Source organism: Equus przewalskii, chromosome 7 (genome assembly GCF_037783145.1).
Source record: "Equus przewalskii isolate Varuska chromosome 7, EquPr2, whole genome shotgun sequence".
Lineage (NCBI taxonomy): Eukaryota > Metazoa > Chordata > Mammalia > Perissodactyla > Equidae > Equus > Equus przewalskii.
In genome coordinates, this window is record NC_091837.1 from 7,560,236 (window position 1) to 7,578,859 (window position 18,624).

The window sequence follows — 18,624 nt, forward strand, 5'->3', positions numbered from 1 at the left end:
AATGAAAATGCAGGGCGCCTTGTTAAAAAATTGTTAATTTTAAGACAGTGATGGAGCATTGGATCAAGCACGGTGCGTGGGTGACTGCCTAGGTGACACGCCCACGACACTGGCCTTGCTCCCGTGTTCCTTTCCTGGATTGGCCACTGCTGCCCTCTCACACCCGTCCGTCTCCTCTTGCCTGGTCACACATCCTCCACGCTCATGAGGGACCTTTCATTCTCCGAATCCCCCCAGATTTTGCCTCTGGCCTGGGTGGTCTCTCTCTCCTTCCTCTTTGCCAGCCCCACTCTTTTTGGTCCTCAGATCCTTTTTGAAACACTTCTCAGTCTTCTGCTGAGAACCCCGCGCCTTGTTTTCTTCACACCTCACTCGCAAGTTCCTTCAAAGTCTTTGCCAGCTCACCTGCCCGGACCTGGTTTACATTTCATTTCATTTCATTTTTCATTGTGGAATCGCTGGGTTTTTATTTTATTTTAGCTTTCATTTAAAGTAGATAATAAAATCCACATGGTTCAAAACAAGCATTGGCCAGTGGTTAACGCCTATAGCTACCTCTAAAGGGTTCTATGACCATGACCTTGGGTCAAGTCACATTCACAAGGGCCTCAAATTCCAAATTTTGTGGCAATCTCCAAACCGAGTTTGGAGGCCTGAAAGAACAAACTCTTTAACTTTAACTTTCAGACAACTTTAAAATTTCATCTACTTTGCAGACCCCATCACCTTAGTGTGAATATATGTATAAATCTTGTAATTACCATTTGAGGAACACAATATGGAACTTCTGTGTACATATTGACAAATAGAAATGGCAAGCAATAGGATGTATTGGAGTACATGAGGAAGCCATTTGGTGTAAACCTAATTCGGCCTGACTTTCTTTTTTCCAAAAGGGCCTGACCATGGCCATTGAGCACACACTGTATATCTGCTTTAAACATCCACTATGGCAAGAACAAATGGCCTTAAGATAAAGGTGCAACTCCCCCTACATTGGCATTTCCTTAGGGATAAGCATCTTTCCTTAGGCTAGGAACTGATTGCTGCGCTTGCCTGTGACCACCCAGCTCCAGACAACAGACCTGCCACCCTGCTGTATCCACCAAGACAACAGATCTACCTGCTGTGTCCATCCGTCGCTGTGCTGACAGAGCAGTCTCGAGACTATTGTAAAAGGGACGTTTCAATCATATGTGAAACATCCTCTTTGGGGGTATATAACCACTCTGTGCACCCCACTTCTTTGGTGCCCTTTCTTCTTTTGGGAAGAAAGGCCCCAGGCCACGGTCCTCACATTTTAGCTCAGAATAAACTCACCCCAAATTTTCATTTATAGATTGGTTATGGATTATTTTTATCAACATATTAAAAGTTCATACATGCTGAATGTACATTTAAAATATAGCAGGAGTTCTATAACTCTCCTTGGCCTTTTGTCATTCTTCAGCCCACTGCTAAGGCTCTGTAGGGGAGGAAGACAATTCCTCTACCCTCCTCGTCCTTTTGGCTGGTTACGAATTGAATTGACACGAGACAGAATAACAGTAGAATATCCAACAAAGCTTTATAAGGTGTTTACACGGGAGAAACCCAGGACAACTGGGTAACTCCCCAGAATGGCTGAAGTTGTCACCTTAAATACCATCTTTAACTAAAGACAAAGGAGGCTGTTGGGGGTAGTGGTTTGGGGCTTCAAAGGGGAGGAAGGCAATTCACATGGAGATGGCAAAGCAAACGTTTAGTAGACAGAACTCTGATAAGGATGGGCTTAGCAAGGACCCTCACAGTCTACTGATACCCAGAGTTACCCATGGTGATGGCCTGTCCTGGGACAGGCCTTTTATCTAAATTCTTTTAGGCAGTTAGGAGGGGAGGTCAAAGTTTCCTTCAGTTGTTTGTTCTTAAAAATAAAGCAAAGAGGCACATTTTGGGGTGGCCAATTCTGATCCCCCACAGCTCAGAAAATATAAATGGCCTCAAGTCTCTACTTCTGTGGGGGGAAAAAAAGGTCTGCTTTTGATCTATTTTATCCCCATAAATGAACCTGTGAAAATTAATAAAGGGAAACCTAATTTAAAATGGAGTCAGGAGGCCAGAAGGGGGAGTGCCCACTGATGTGGGGTGGTGAGCCGAGGAGTTGAAAGAAAGACTTCTTGGACTCTCAAGATCTGGCAGTAGTGCTCTTTTATTTAGAGAATAGTGTGGAATAGCATGGGGACAGGACCCATGGGCAGTCAGAGCTGCTGCGTGGGGACAGGACCTACGGGCAGTCAGAGATGCTGCTGGCATGGGGAGCTGCTGCTGCTGCAAACATGGGTGGAGAGTAAGGCTAAATTTAAGGCATAGGTATGTGAGTTATCTCTTTACAAGACAAAGGAAAGAATATGTAAAAAGAGTTGTTAAAATGGTATCAGTGCCGGTAGGGTCTGGTTATGGGCTGGTCCTATAACTTCTAGATAAGAATCAAACCGGATTGAGTAAATGGCAGAAGTCATCGCTCAAATATTATCTTCAGCTAAAGAGAAAGGAGGATGTTGGGGGGGCGGGGTCAGTTACATGAGGTTGCCAGATAGTAAACAACTTAAGTTCTTGCCTTTGGCATTGATTAAGAGTTTCTAGAGATAAGGTCATCTCCCTTCTTCCCGGCACAGAGAGGAGGCATCTTTACAGATGGAGGTTTCCCTTACAAATGTAAATGTTTCCCAACAAAGGGCAAGCAAACCTTGCTCCTTGGAACCTGCTTCTCATCTGCAGTTTTAAAATTAACCAGCCTAAAATAATCCTCATCACCCACTAGTACCACCAGAAGTCAATTTCAAGAAAGAGAGTCAATTGCCGACCCCAGCAGAAAGCAGTCCTCAACAGGAAAGAATCCTCAATTTCAGGAAGAAATGTACATTGCATCCCAAACAAAAAATGGCTACTCCAGCAACTCAGCCAATGAGAAACCATCACCACCCCAAACTCCTGCTTCTCTCTAATGGACTTTTGGTTAAAACAACGCCCCCACCCCCCAATTTCTTTATTTTTCTCTATAAAATAACATTCCTCTCCCTTGATTGTTGGGCTTGCCTACGGCTTCTGCCATCAATATGCGGGTCCCAAACTGCAATTCTTTGTTTTTTCCGAATAAACTCGTTTTGCTGCTAAGACAACTGGCGGTTTTATTTTTAAGGTCAAGGAAGTCAAAGTCAACAAGCCACAAGTCAAAGGAAAAGCCGATGGCGGGCGGCGAACCCAGCGCACCTGCCCTTAGCGCCCCCGGCGGCAGCCGCTTCTCTGCCCCGGGAGCCCGGTTCCCACGGCGCCTAGCAACCGTTACCGTAACAACCGCAACTCGCGCTCACTCGCCTCAGAGGGTAGCGCCCCTCTGCATCCCAGAAGGCACTGCGCTGGCTCAAGTTTTCCGCCCCCCTCCATCCCAATATGCAACGGGGCTTAAAGGGCAAGCCTTCCTAATCAGGATGATTATAGAAATGCCTGAGTATCTTGTTTAAACAGTAAAATTGTAATGGGCTCAGAGATGGGAAAGAGCTCCAAAGATCGGTCTTACTGGTTTGTTTCAGAGCGTTTAATTGTAAACCTCGAGGAGAAAAGCCCCATCTTTCCGTAGCTTCGTTCAGGCACCACACTGGCCACCCCGCACAGGCCGTAAGCGTGGGGGCCTCGGGGCCCTAGGCGGGGCACGTGCGCGAGGAAGCGGCGCTGTCTGCTCGCACGGAGCTGGTAGACCGTTCAGCGTGGAGTCATGGGAGGCCTGGAGAAGAAGAAGGTGAATGGGGGAGGTACCGGGGTGGCGGGGGGCGCCAGAAGGTGGGAGACGAGAGCGACGGGGCCTGGGGACTGCGTCTTTCCCCGGTCTTGGTCCATCGTGGGTACAGAAACGGTTGGTGTCAATGCAATGGGAGACAACCGTGAGAAGGGGTCCGCGAGGCGAGGGGGAGGACGGCAGTACTCGGTCGGTGAAATCCGGGAAAGAACCGTGGAGCGGGACTGTAAACGAGTGTTAAGATTACCAAGCACAGCTTCAGCCCAAAAGCGGGCCTAGCCGGAGGACTGCTGTTTACTGAGTGATAAATATTATGTAAAGCCGCTATTACGTCGAGCTCATCATCTCTGAAACTTATTATTCCCTTTTCGATTGAGCCAGGCCCTGCCCTGGACTCTGGGGATGGAGACATAAACAGATGTGTTCCTCTCCTTCCTCGAGCCAACTTTCTTGTGGAGAAGATGGACCCTAAACGACCAAATAAGACGATCACAGATTTTAGATGTGGTGTGAAGGAAGCAAATGAGGAATAAGGATGGAGAATATAAAAGGGTACTTACTTCAGTTCGTGTTGTCTTGGAAGGTCTCTCTGAGTCATAACGTTTAAGCTGAAATCTGAAAGATCAGAAGATCTCGGATGGGTTCTAGGGCTTGAGAGTGCTTAGCGAACAAGTCTGGCAGGGTAAACTGAGTGCTAAGACCCTTAGCGGGGAAAGGCTTGCTGTCTGCAAGGAATTGGCAGGACATCAGGATGGCTGGAGTATAGTAAACCTAGGGAAGACTGGCATCTAGTGAGGTTGGGGTTGGACAGGGACCAGATGGTGCCAGGCGTGTCAGCCACGATGAGGAGCTTGGATTTTATTCTAAAGGCAGTGGGACTCAACTAAAGGGAGAGTAACATGATCGGTTTTTCAAGGAGTTTTTGTTGCTGAATGGAGGATCACTTCGGTGACATGAAAGGTTGGGGGCGGGAGGAAGGCAAGGAAGATGTCGGTGCTTCAGGTGTTTCCTTCAGCTTGACAGTTTCTGTTGGCAATTTGTGTTTAACCCGGCGTGCTATTGAGCACCCAGTAAATGCTAGTGATTGGAGCTGCAAAAATATAAGATGGAAAAATCCTCCTTTGTGGCACAGATGCAGATAGGTAAACAAATCATGACAGCTTTTAAAGCTGGGTTTCACAGCCGTTTTGAGCCAGGTAACGCTTTGTTGTGGGAAGGGCTCTTCTGTGCAACATAGGATGTTTAGTAGCATCCCTGACCTCTTACCCACTAGATTCCAGTAGCACCCAACAATCCAAAATGCCTAATTCTCCCCCTCATCCCCCTCCAGGAGTAAAATCACCCCAGTTGAGAACTACTGATCCCCTTAATGTTTAAAAGGAGTAGTATAGTGGTAGAAGTATGTGTGGCATAAGGCAATGGAAAACACTTCTAATGGAGACTCAACTTTTTGAGACAGTCTAACTCATCTTTGTATCCCCAAGACTTGGTGTGAGTCTGATCCCCAATAGACAGGTAATAAATGTCTGAAGGAAAGAATGAATGAAGGGTGTGTTTCGTGACTGTGAGTTTATTCATAAACATAGCCCTCGGAGGGCTGCATGTTTAGAGTGGGACCTGGCCATCGAGGCCCCACAGTCTTACTCCAGCGGAAGGTCTTGTGTGGAAAGGACATGGTTGGTTACCGTTGCAGACTGCTTTGTACGGTGTGCTGCTACTCTTTATCAGGGATGCAGAGAAGTGAGTGTGAGGCAGCATCTTGGTACCACAGACATCCAGATGGTTGCACAACATAGCGTGCTCTGTTGGGGTAGGTAGAGACCAGGCGTGTCGTCTTTATTGCCCTCACAGCATCTAGCTTGATGCTTGGAACATAGTAGAGGTCTGTTGAATGAATGAATGAGGAAGGGGAAAGATTGTGTGGCTTAGAGCATGCATTCTCAGTCAGATGATGTCACTCCCAAGGGAACAAACATTGGTTGGGAGGGCTCTTAGATGTTACAGTGGTTTGCACCCCTGTACAGGACCACATTACGTAAACAGATCTATGGTATATCTTGGGTGTTAACATTTCATAGGGCTGTGGGAGGGGGGAAGAGGTCTAAAAAAGTTTCTGATGGAGGAGGAGTGGTTATAATGAAAAGAAAGGTTGAGAACACAGGCTTAGTGAGTTAGACACTCAGGCTCTGGGCTCAGACCTAGGTTTGAGACTCTTAAAAAGTTATGTGACCTGGGCAGGTTTGTCACTGAGCCTGTTTCCTCCTCTGTAAAATGGGAGTTTTAATGGCATCCACCTCCCAGTGTTGTGGAGATTAAATGAAATGTTTGGAAATCACTAATCATAGTGGCCAATACTCAGCTACTGGTAAGTGCTTGGCACAGCATGGGATCCACAGCAGCCTCACGGTCCCCAGCATCATGCAGGTGTATGTGTCATTTATGCAGGCTACTGCAAGGATGCTGCAGGAAAGCTTGTTGAGGCTCGTGAGCTCCCTCCAGCCAGTGTTTCTTGTCCCAGAAACCTCTTGGTCACTTATCCAGAGTCTTAGTTGCCTCTGGCACAAGGAATGCCCAGAGATTGATGTCAGTTGCTTCAATCCTTGCTAATGGAGAATTGTTTTTTCCCTGTCAAGTATGAACGAGGCTCTGCCACCAACTACATCACGAGAAACAAAGCCCGGAAGAAGCTGCAGCTGAGTCTGGCTGACTTCAGGTGCGGTGGGAGGAGTGGAGGAGGGTGACCTCAGGGTGCCTGGGCAGCAAATTACACAGTGAAAACTCAGCTGCGTCCCTGTCTTACCTGCGTTGCCACAAACTCTGTCTGGAATTCTAATATGCCCCTTCTTTCTTGCCTCACCTTGTTTTAGTGTGCTGTGCTTTGCCAGGCCTGGTCCGTGGGGAAGCTGGAGGAGACCTGGCTCATGCGCCCCGAGTCATCAGAATGGGACCACTGGTACAGTGGTCTCTCTGCTACTCTCTATCTGAGTCTTTGTCACCTGTTCCCTCTCTTCTTGCAGAAGAGACCCTGGTCCTGTGGCTCAGTGTTCTCAGCTCCTCACAGAGTCAGACCCAGACTCCATGGCCTGTGGGCCCTGCTGCCTGGCCCACTTGTAGTCCTTCAAGCACGCCCGGCACGTTGCACCCTTCCAGCCTTTGTCCTCCTTCTTAGGGTGCTCTTCCCTCTACCATTTATATGGCTACAATATCGATTTCTCTGCAAGGTCTTTCCTGACTCCCCTTGCTAAAAAGGAGTGCCTGCCTGCTGCCCCTGTCAACATCATTGTTTCCTTTCTGGTGCCTGTGACAGTCTGCATGATGTGATTTTCAGGGAACTTGTGGTTGTCAGACTCCTGCACTAGGATGTGAGTTCTCCAAGGGCAGGGCCCCAGTGTCCCTGTTCACTGCTCTTTTCCAGGCCCAGCATGGGCAGCGCTCAGCATGTTTACTGACAGGAGGAATGACCTTTGTTTTCCAGGCGGCTGTGCATCCTGAAGGGCATTTATCCCCACGAACCCAAACACAAGAAGAAGGTGAACAAGGGCTCCACGGCGGCCCGAACTTTTTACCTTATCAAAGACATCAAGTTCCTCCTCCACGAACCCATCGTCAACAAGTTCCGGGAGTACAAGGTGAGGCCCGGGCTCTGGGGTCTGCAGGGGGCCCAGCGCAGCTCTGTGACCCACTAACTGTGACCTTGGGCAGGTTCAGCCTCTCCCAGGAGCCTCCACAAAGGGTGAGGTACTTGCTCCTCAAAGGAATGTCTTGGGGGATTGACTGAGAGCACACGTGGAAATCGTTTGCACAGAACCTGGCACGTGATTAATGCTTTACTCGTCGTACCTTTCCCCTGGTTCTTTGGAAAAGAGTAAATTTATTGCCTCTGAGGCAAAGATGGTGCTATTTGAGGGGCTCTGTGGCGTGTTCTCTGCCTAAAGAAACCTCTTCTATTCAGGTTCTTTCTGGAATTGCTCCCCGGAGACCAAGCTTTTCATTCCACAAATAGAAACCATTAAATGCTTAAATACCGCAGGGGAAGTAGAAACCCATTTGTACCAAATGCACATAATTGAAAGTAGACTGCTGTTACTGACACTTGCCCGGCAGCAGGGCCAGGCAGAGGCCTTGGCTGGGAGGGGTGGGGCGCCACCTGGCGGCCACTGGAGACTGGCCAGCAGCTGCCACCAGCCCTTTTGCCCAAGCCCGGCCGGGTGGGTGACTGGCCCTCTCTTGCCTCTGCGTGTTGCAACTACTTAAACTCACTGCATTGGAAGTGGGCCCATTGTGGGAAATGGCTGTCTCGGAGCTGCTGTTCATGACCCCAACAGAGGCGGCCTTTGAGCCTCTGAAGAGGACTGGGGGCAGGCCTGACTCGAAGTACTTGGAGGGAGGTTGGTTGGTTTGGAGGACCTTCTGGGCCTACAACTGGCTTCAGCTGCATTTTCCTGTGTGACCCCGCCCCACACACGGACCTTTGGCTTGTTTCGTGCCCATGCACACTGACGTTGGGAACGAAGGCTGGGCCTCCTGGCCCTGATCTGCCTCGCTGGCGGCTCAGTTGGTCTCTGCTCACTTGGAAAGTAGGGCTGGAGACATTACGTTTTCACCTAAACCTGTGGAGTTGGCACATCTTCGAGTGGTTATCCTGTTCATCGTCACAGGGCTGCAGCAGGCTGGCTCCGCTCGTCACTGTGGGTCCGTCTTGATGTTCCCTGGAGTTGGCTGTTTGGCACATCCTGGGCTGAGGGGACAGATGGCACAGTCAGACAGCTGTGGTCAGCTTCAGGAGGCCCTGAGAATCTCCCGCCCCTTGTATCCCCCTCCATGGAAGAGGAGTCTCCAGGAGCCCTCGGCCCAGCATCAGGGGTCTCCTCTCTTCCAGGTGTTCGTCCGGAAGCTCCGGAAGGCCTATGGGAAGAGTGAGTGGAACACCGTGGAGCGTCTGAAGGACAACAAGCCCAACTACAAGCTTGACCACATTGTCAAGGAGCGGTGAGTTGGGGGCTCAGTCCCAGCAGTGGGGATACAGTGGGGAACAAGACCAAGACCCTGCTCAACTTCCTGGCATCCTTTTGGGGGAAACAGACCAAAAAGCAAACTGACAAATTGCTGTAATGATTGGAAGTCAGAGTCGGTGCCATGAGGGATGCCAACCATGTGAAGGAGGCTGGGGGACATACGTTAGTTACAGGCTTGTCAGAGGAGGTCTCTCTGAGGGGAGACATTTGAGCCAGCCAGGGGAAGTGTGGTCCAAGCAGAGGAAACAGCAGGTGCAAAGGCCCTGTAGTGCAAAAGAGTGCATCAGAGTTCTGCGGATGCACACCAGGTGCATAGTCAGACCTGGAGGACGTGGCTGGACACCTCTGATCTTAACCGTTCCTTGCCCAGCCACCTCAGCAGTCTCGCTCATTCATTGGCTAAGTCAGTGGTCTTAACCAGGGGTGGTTTTGCCCCCAGGGCACATCTGGCGATGTGTGGAGACACTTTTGGTTCTCATGACTTGGATGGGGGGTGTCTGCTGGTGTTTAATGGAATGGATAAAGGTCAGGGATGCTTCTGAGCACCCTACAATTGCACAGGACAGTCCCCACATCACAGAACACCCTGGCCTGAGATGTCATTAGTGTTGAGGTTTGGAAACCCAGGGCTAGGTGAATGTCCGCCTTCTCTTTGGGGCGGCCGGCCTGGGAACGCTTAGCTGCAGGCTGTATGGATGTGGCTTCGTTGAGTCACGCCAGCCACGGGCTAGTCCAGGACGAGCCCTGGCCTAGGAGCTCGACAGCTGCTGTTCTCACCCCAGCCCTGCAGCCCGCGAGCTGGGGGCTGAGAACCGTTCCTCCTCTGAGCAAGTCCTCCTCTCTGACAGAGATGACAGTTGCTCCTATCCTCCCTGTGACTTCCAGCTGTTGTGTGGAACAAATGACAAAAAGGCACAAGAAAAAAGGGAGTGCACACCGAGTGACAGTGTGGCTGTGGTGTTCCCGTTCTGCGTCACCCCCATCCCCTTAGCCACTGCTTAAGGAGGAAAAGCAGTGGCGCAGCAATGGCAATGTGCTGTGTCTACGAAGGGCCTGGGTTGGTGGTTTTGTCTGTCAAGGGGAGAGTGAGGAAACTTGGAGGCACCAGAGGGGGCCCAGTGGGGCTCCCACCTCTGCACCAGGAAGCCGCACACCTCTCCTGCTATTGTCTGGCGAGAGTCACTGCAGCCTTTCAGCCGTCTTGGTCTGTGTCTGCAGACCTGCCAGGCCCCTTCTGACTCGTTGCCGTGAATGATTCCTTCTCGGGCTGGAAGGACCCTGGCTCACTCTGGTCCCGTGGCCTTCACAGAGTTCTTTTCTGAAGCAGCAGGACACTTTCCTCAAAAGGAAGCTTCGTGGAAGGCAGTTTGGATGCCAGAGGCTCTGACAGCTGCTCTGGCCAGGGGAGGAGACTTGAAGCCCCTCTCTCCACTTGTCCCCAGGCGTTGCCAGGGAGCTGCAAGAGTCTGGTTTTAAACCAGCAGTCTGGTCCAACGGTCGTTTTCCAAATGACACCACTGGGATCGGGCGAGGCAGGGTGACCCACCCAGGGTCACAGCTGGGCCTGGAATCCAGGTGTCGTTACTCATACTCCAGTGTCCTTTCCATGCCCCACGCCTCTGTGCCTCAGCACGGCAGCCACACAGCAGTGGATCCTGCCAAGGATGGCTCATTCTCGTTGGCTTCCTAATTTACCGCAGGATTCCTGGAAGCACTTCCTGCTCTGAGTCTGTCTGCCCAGATCCGGTTCTGGCATTTTTACTGCCTGGTTGTTATTGGTTCTGTAAACTAGACAGAAGTCTGGGTGATGAGAGACAAGACATAACCCAGTCTGGTGACCTGTGACCAAGCTAAGACATACGTGCTGCTGAGGACAGGCGGGCCCCCACCCTCTGCCCTAGGTCAGTGTCACATTTTTCTCCTTTCTGTCTTGGCCTCCAGATAGGTTTCCCTTTGAACCAAAGTTTCCACCTTGAGAAAGAGTTAGCCACTGACTTGGTCTGTTCTCTTTGACCGTGACATATGGAAGTGGGTCAAGGCTGAGTCCTTGGTGAGCATTGGGTGTCCTGAGGACTCCTGTTAAAGTTTCTCTGATCCTCGGAGCTAAGTGGCGGTGTCCTGGTCCCGAGCTTCCTCCCAAGGCTGTGGAGAGGTTGGCACTGCCAGGCCCCTGGGCATTGCCCGACTTTCTGGTCAGGAGGTGGCAGTGGCAAGGCCTGGCTTGGGAATGGGGCCTCTGGGATGGCTGACAGGGTTGGGGCAAGGAGGTGAGGGCCCCTCTTGGAGCCCCCGCTGACGGAGCCTGTGAGCACTGCCTTCTCGGCCGTGCAGGTACCCCACCTTCATAGACGCCCTGCGGGACCTGGACGATGCCCTCTCCATGTGCTTCCTCTTTTCCACCTTCCCACGGACTGGCAAGTGCCATGTGCAGACCATTCAGCTGTGCCGCCGGCTCACCGTGGAGTTCCTGCACTATGTCATCGCCGCACGTGCCCTGCGCAAGGTGAGCCAGGGCTGCCTGGTGGGGCCCCACCCCGCTCCTTGCCCTGCCGCTCCTGGTTTTCACATGCTGTTCCTTCCCACCCCCAGGTCTTCCTGTCCATTAAAGGCATTTACTACCAGGCTGAGGTGCTGGGACAGCCCATCGTGTGGATCATGCCCTACGCCTTCTCCCACGACGTGAGTGTTCCCACTGGGAGTGGCTCGTGCCGGGTCATTGCTCCTTCTCTGGCTCATAGACTAGGGCCTGGACGAAGGGGTGAGTTGCTGTCCTGCAGCATCCAGCATATGCTGGGTTCCTAAGCATGGGTGGGGGTGGGGTGGCGGGTGGGGTGGGGATGTGCTGCACGGCATTGTGGTAAGAGCTGGAGCCAGCCTGGCTCCACTATGCCCTAGCTGGGTGACCTTCGCCGTGTTCCTCCACCTCTCTGTGCCTCAGTTAATGATGGGCTTCCACTTTATAAGCCTTGTCATGAAGATTTAAGAAAGAAAATCTTGGGGACAGCCCCGTGGCCAAGTGGTTAAGTTCACACTTTCTGGTTTGGTGGCCCGAGGTTCACTGGTTCACATCTTGGGTGCGGACATGGCACCGCTCATCAGGCCATGCTGAGGTGGCATTGCACGTGGCAGAACCAGAAGGACCTACAACTAGAATATACAACTATGTACTGGGGGGCCTTTGGGGAGAAGAAGAAGAAAAAGTTGATTGGCAACAGATGTTAGCTCAGGTGCCAATCTTTACCAAAAAAAAAAAAAGGAAAGGAAGGAAATCTTTCAAAGTGCCCAGTGCTTGGCTCTTTTGGGTCACTGAACAGTGAGCAGCTGCTGGGGCCTGGACAGTGGCTGAGCGCAGCCCCACCCTTGGACCCACTGGGGTCGTCATCCAGCTCTGCCACTAGCGGCAGCCAGACCTCGGCCAAGCTGCTGTGTGTAACTCCTCATCTTCCCCGCTCCAGCCCCCCACAGGGCTGGGGGCTGGGTAGACTGGGGACGGGGAGCCCAGGAGAAGCATTCAGCAGGTGGTGTGACTTCTTCATTATTCTTTTTTAGACTGGGAGGTTTTGGCAGGGATGCATTGAGAGACATCCTGGTTTTTGTCTCTTTATGGGGCATAATTAGCCTCTACTCCCCCAGAGGGTCTCGGCCAGGCCCTCTGCCTGACTTAGCGTTCTGTGGGCCTCCGTTTGGCCCCCCTTTCTGCCTGTGCGTTGAGTGGGAACTGGTGCCATCAGTGGAGAGCAGATGCGCCAGCCTGGCTGGACAGTGGGTTCACTGACCAGGTTCCCAGTGCTCCAGGGGGAGCTGGAGGTCCAGGCCCCTCCCCTTCACCCTGGGCTGGTGGGGGTTCGAGGGCCCGACCCTGCTCTGACTGTGCAGCAGCAGTGATGTTTGGTGGCAGGCTTGGCCCTCAGCAGTCCCTGTTCCCACTCCCTGGGGCAGGTGTGTGTGCCGGAGCCTGTGGCTCTTCCCTCTTGTCCGCTCCATCCTTCCTCTCCTCCTCCTTCCTGCGCGCTCTGCCCTGCCATGCCTCCTTCCTCTCTGGCCCTCCCTCTCCTTCCTTCTCTCTGATGTCCCACCCCCGTGCTGCTCAGACTGGTCTTTGTGTGTCCTCGGTGGTGAATAGGGCCCTGTGGAGGCCAGCCCCCACACAGCTGGGCCTGGGGGAGGGGAACATCCGCCCTTTCCTCCTTCCTCCCCGACCAGTTCACTGCTGCTGCTTCCTCAGCAGGAGGATGGGGGACAGGTCCTGGGTCAGAGCTGCTGTGCCCCCTCCCCATGAGCAGCCAGTGTTGGGCTCCCTGATAGGACCCAGGCAGGTAGTGGGGCAGGTTGGCGGGCCCTGCTCAGCTGGGGAAAATGGAGTGGGTGCTCAAATACTCGCCAGGCCCATCGAGGGCCCTGACGGATGCTCTTGGAGAGATGGAAGTGAGTGGGGGGACAGGTAGGTACTTCTTTGCCCCTACGCCCCCACAGCCCAGGTCACTGCCTGATGGCAGGGTGGAGAAACAGCTCAGCATCGCCCAACACAAAAGGGACGTTGCGATCACTACTGATTTTGGCATCGTTCAGTACATCCTCCTGTCCGGGTCCCAGGGCTTGGCAGGGCTGGGCTGGCCTCCCTGGTTGTGGGGGGCAGTGCGGCTCAGGAGTTGAGGCACTTTGGTCTGGCTCAGATCCTTGCCCTGTTTTGCTTTATCAACTCCTCAGGGACCAAGACCATCCCTTCTCTGTCCCCTGCTTGCTAGGTCGGCAGCTTGAGATGGTGGTTCTGTGCCTCTGCCCTGAGCAGGCGGGTTTCTGCGCACCATTTCTCGAGCTCCCCGGGGCCGAGCTGGGCAGCTGCCGCAGCCTATCCCGGGTCCTCGGGTTGTGCCTTTGCCTTTGGCTTGGGCCTGAGGTGGGGGTTGCTAAATTTTGAGTGTCTGTCCCAAGGCTCCTGCCGGGGCTTGTGGGCGCTGAGGGTTGTCTACCCACTGCCCCCGCGGGGTACACAGATTACTCCAGGGCTGCCTCTCCCAGCCGGGCCAGCGATGGTGCTGGGCTCCAGGAACACTGCCCTCGGGCGCTCGCAGGATAGCGCCGGAGAAGACATTAAACAAAGGTTGGCATGGGCGTGAAGAAGGCATGAGCTCTGACCAGACTGGTCGGGGAAGGTGACCTTTGCAAGGCTGGAAGTCTGAGCCGGGACTTGCAGAATGAGGAGAGGGCCGGGGCAGGGGACGGAGAGAGCCCCTCCTGTGACAAAGCCTTGCCTTTTCTTACTCCTAGCTCCCTCTTCATAGCTTGGGGATCTGGCTCTGGCCTCCAGGACACCCCTAACCCTTGAGACGCATGTCCAGAGCCTCACTGGTGCCAGAATGCTCCTGGGTGGGGATACACCACCTAGCCCCTTCTTGTAGGGCAGAGCTCTGAAGGCAGGGCCACCCTGAAGGGGCTTGTCCTCAGGGAGGCTGGAGCCCCTCGCCCTGGGTGGGTTGTCAGTGCTGTCTTTGCACCCACACTGCTTATGCGCCTCCTGTGCCCCCCAGCACCCGACAGACGTGGACTACAGGGTCATGGCCACCTTCACCGAGTTCTACACCACCCTGCTGGGCTTCGTCAACTTCCGCCTCTACCAGTCTCTGAACCTGCACTACCCTCCCAAGGTGGGGCCCCAGCCCAGCCCCTTCTCACTGTGCAGGGGGCACAGCTGTCTCTCCCCACATGGAGGCTGGGGCTGTGGGCGTCTTCTTCCTCTGACCTTCCCCCTGCCTCCCAGCTTGAGGGTCAGACCCACACAGAGGCGAAGGCCAGTGAGGACACCTATGCATTGGACTCCGAGAGCTCTATGGAGGTGAGAGAGGCTTCTAGAACATTAGCCCTGTATCCCTCAGAAGGGTGGTCCCTGGCCTGGGCGTGCAGTGGTCATGGCTAGATGGGTGGTCTTGGGGCTTGCCTGCGAACTCAAACCCAGTGATATCCCAGAACTGTCCCTGCCTACCCTGGACGACGCCCCCCACCTGCCAGCAGCAGCCCTGTTTCTTTCCTGTAGAAACTGGCGGCCCTCAGTGCCAGTCTGGCCCGCGTGGTGGTGCCTGCGGAGGAGGAAGCCGAGGTGGATGAGTTTCCGCCCGATGGGGTGAGGACTGTGCTGCTTTGCAGAAGGCGGGGAGATGGTGGGAAGGGTTGTTGGGACTGAAGGATCTGGAAGGAAGCTGGGGAGGTGATCATCTCCAACCCCTGCCCTCCACTGGGGGTATGGGTGGGCCTGATGGTGCAACACCTGGCCCCTTTCGCGGCAGGAGATGGCGTTGCAGGAAGAGGACCGCAGGAAGGAGCTGGAGGCGCAGGAAAAGCACAAGAAGCTCTTTGAGGGCCTGAAGTTCTTCCTGAACCGCGAGGTGCCCCGCGAGGCCCTGGCTTTCGTCCTCAGGTGGGGAGGCCTGCAGCGCTGGCTCTGAGCTGGGTCCTGCACTGCACGCCTAGCAGTACCGTTGGGATGGAGTCAGTATCCACGTCTCAGGGCTGCTGTGAGGATACAGCAGAGCGTGTGTGGAAGGTGCTCAGCATGCTGCCGAGCCCATGGGAAGCACTCGTCAGAGGGCAGCTCGCCTCTGTTTTTCACTGGCTCAGGGCAGAAGGTCCATGGGCCAGGATGGAGGGGTCGGCCGGATGGGGGGATGCTAGGTGGGGATGGGACAGGTGTGTTCTAGGAGGGCAAGTTTGTGGACCAGTGGATCCCAGGGCGGGCACCTCGCGTCTGAGTTCTTTCATGTGCTCCCCCTGTGCTTGTAGGAGTTTTGGGGGGGACGTGTCCTGGGACAAGTCTTTGTGCATCGGGGCCACGTATGACGTGACTGACCCCTGCATCACCCACCAAATTGTCGACCGGCCTGGGCAGCAGACCCCTGTCATCGGCAGGTAGGCCCCCAAGGCCTCATCTTCCTCCGCCTGTTTGGGTTTCTGGGTGCAGAGGTCTGTCTAAAGGCCCCTGCGGATGCAGGTAGGCCTCGAGTGGTCCCTGTGACCTGTCTCTGCTGCCACCCTGCGCCAGGTACTACGTGCAGCCCCAGTGGGTGTTTGACTCTGTGAACGCCCGGCTCCTCCTCCCTGTGGCGGACTACTTCCCCGGGGTGCAGCTACCCCCGCACCTCTCACCCTTCGTGTCGGAGAAGGAAGGAGATTACGTCCCCCCTGAGAAGCTGAAGCTGCTGGCCCTGCAGCGGGGAGAGCACCCAGGTGAGCGGGAGGGGCGGGCCAGGCGGTGGGTGGGCAGGCCGGCTGTTTCCCTTCTTGGCCACAAAGGCGGCAGCTCCAGAGAACAGGCATCAGGGAGCCAAAGCCCTTTAACTCCTCTTTGGAGTAAGGCTTAGGAAAGGGGACGTTTGTGCTCCACAGTCAGGTTTTGCTTGATGTTCAGAGTAGCTGAGCAGAAGAAAGGTCTGGAAGTTGTCGTTGATGTTTGCATAGGAGGCACAGAGCTCGGGTGGAGGGCCTGGCATTTCCCCTGAAGGCAGCTGGAGCTGTGGGGAGAGGGGCCAGAGGGGCCACAGTTGGGACAGGCCTGCACTGCCTTTGGAATGTCCCCATGGCCAAAGAGGGTAGTGCCAGTTCTCACCCTGCAAGGGGAAGGGCAGGCTCCCCGGGCATTCAGAAGTCATTGGCTGTTTATAGGAAGTATGAATGAATCTGAAGAGGAGGATGAGGAGGAAGACAACGAGGAGGAAGACAACGAAGGTGATGGTGATGAAGGGGGAGAAAATGAGGAGGAGGAGGAGGAGGAAGATGTGGAGGCTGGTTCGGAAAAGGAGGAAGAGGCCCAACTGACAGCCCTGGAGGAGCAGAGGATGGAGGGGAAGGTACCAGGGGAGCAACCCCACTGGCCACCTTGGTGTAGCCCTGGCTCAGAAGGGCAGGAGCCAAGGGGTTTGGTCAGGGGAGGAACCTGTATCCACAGGTGTCTACCCTGTGTCCCCAGAAGCCCAGGGTGATGGCAGGCACCGTGAAGCTGGAGGATAAGCAGCGGCTGGCCCAGGAGGAGGAGAGCGAGGCCAAGCGCCTGGCCATCATGATGATGAAAAAGCGGGAGAAGTACCTTTACAACAAGATCATGTTTGGCAAGAGGCGCAAAATCCGCGAGGTGAGTCCCGGCCACCTGTCTGACACTCCACAGGTGACCGCCCAGTGAACTTTGAGGCTGGCTTTCCTCTGGGCTGACTCCCGGCTCTCGCCTAGCCTTTTTCTGAGGTTGCTGGCCTGACCCAGCCCAGCCACTGGGGCCCCCTCCCAGGCCCGTGTGTGCATCTTGCTGTGAGCAGCTCTCGCCTGGGCTTTCTTCAGGGTTTCAGTCTCCTTCCTACACCCACTGTTTCCGAGTCTGCCAGGGTCTGGGAACAGAGCTGTCCCAGCGGACTCTGGGCCTGCATTACAAAGGACCACTCAGCAGAAGTGCATAAAGCAGAGGGGCTGCGTAAGGTTTTGGTTAAGCTTCTCCCTCTTTTGTTTCCTCATGTTTGCAAAGCCACATATGCCCATTATAAAGAAAATTTTTAAAAAAGTTTTGTGTACACGTGAACTCTAACGGATGGCGTGGAAGTGGCGCACAGCCCTGCCCTTGGGATGGTCTGTAGTAACCCCCAGGTTTTCTTCTGCGTATAATAACAGACGTGGTTTAGGGGCATCATGCTACATATAGGTTGTATTGCAGTGTGTTTGCCATTTAATCACAGCCTGAATTTCTCTCCATGACATCGTACGAAACGTAGCCTGTTCCCTGCTGACAGGCTTCAACTGTTTTCCATTTTTAGTCATTCTTAGAGAACAATCTTGGGCTTGTCCCCACCTCTCTCCGAGTGTCTCTGCAGGGTAAAGTTGGAGGAGTATAATCACCAGGTTGAAAGGCCCACCTGTTTTATAATAGATGTTGCCAAATGGTCCCAGGGGAAAGACTGTACCAGGTTGATCCCTCGCCAGCAGCTCCTGGTGCAGGTTTGGATGGTGCCCAGCTTTCCCAAGTGAAGGCAGTAAATGGGGCAGTTGCCTCCAGCTCTGGGATCCTCGTAACATGCTGAGAACCCATAAAATAATAGTCATAAAGGCAAAGGTGAGGGTATGTGCGCTCACCTGAGGTTATTCAAATAGATTTGTTTGGACTCATGGTAATTGGTCTGTTAGCTTTTCTGGAGGCTCTGCTTTTGAGGGGTGGCCTTGAGGAGAAGAAGGGGAAGTGGCCTTCCCTGCCCTCCCCCCCATCACAGCTTTATCCTCCCCGCTTCCTCCTCACAGGCCAACAAACTGGCAGAGAAGCGGAAAGCCCACGATGAGGCTGTGAAGTCTGAGAAGAAGAAGGCCAAGAAGGCAAGGCCGGTGTGAGTGACGGCAGCCTCCTGATGGGCAAGGCCGGCTCCTGGCGCTGGACTTGGCATGGGCAGGCCGGAGGACCTAGGCCTGGTGACAGACAAGTCTCTCTTCTGTTTCCATGCCCCTCCTCCTCCTGCTGGCCCTGGCCTCCTCTCACACTCTGGCTGGGCCCTTGGGCAGCCCCAGCTTCCCTTCCATGGAGGTCCCTGCTGGTGGCTGGGCGGAGGAGAGGCCTCTGTGCCCAGCCTGACTTGATGCTCCCAGGAGTCAACAACACAGGATGCAGGGGCCTGACCAGCCCCTTGTCGACTGCTCCCATTCACCCTGGCTTTCCGCAGCCCCCCAACATACTCATTCACACGTAGTTGGACCCCTGATTTTCCCAGTGCCGTGATGGGGTGAGGATGGGGAAGCATTTGCTATTAAACGGCTGGAGTTTTGCAGCCAATTGAATTCTGTGTTCATGAGCCTTGCTCGGGTTGAAGGGCCACCTCGTGC

The 18,624-nt window shown here is 54.0% G+C and overlaps 1 protein-coding gene across 3 annotated transcripts; it reads left to right on the plus strand.

Moving 5' to 3' along the window:
- Positions 1-3,421: 3,421 nt before the first annotated feature.
- Positions 3,422-18,579, plus strand: PES1 (pescadillo ribosomal biogenesis factor 1). Of its 3 annotated transcripts, none has more exons than XM_070626903.1 (15): positions 3,422-3,775; positions 6,406-6,485; positions 7,248-7,401; positions 8,652-8,761; positions 11,119-11,290; positions 11,377-11,466; positions 14,316-14,432; positions 14,546-14,620; positions 14,819-14,905; positions 15,069-15,199; positions 15,562-15,687; positions 15,821-16,005; positions 16,441-16,625; positions 16,745-16,906; positions 18,052-18,579. In XM_070626903.1, exons 1-15 carry the CDS (start codon positions 3,752-3,754, stop codon positions 18,136-18,138), a joined length of 1,785 nt encoding a protein of 594 aa, XP_070483004.1. In that variant the 5' UTR covers positions 3,422-3,751; the 3' UTR covers positions 18,139-18,579. The 3 variants fall into 3 exon arrangements, with proteins under 3 accessions (XP_070483004.1, XP_070483005.1, XP_070483003.1); XM_070626902.1 differs by lacking the exon at positions 3,422-3,775 and adding an exon at positions 3,925-4,324; XM_070626904.1 differs by lacking the exon at positions 6,406-6,485 and having other exon boundaries at positions 3,688-3,775.
- The last annotated feature ends 45 nt before the right edge of the window (positions 18,580-18,624 follow it).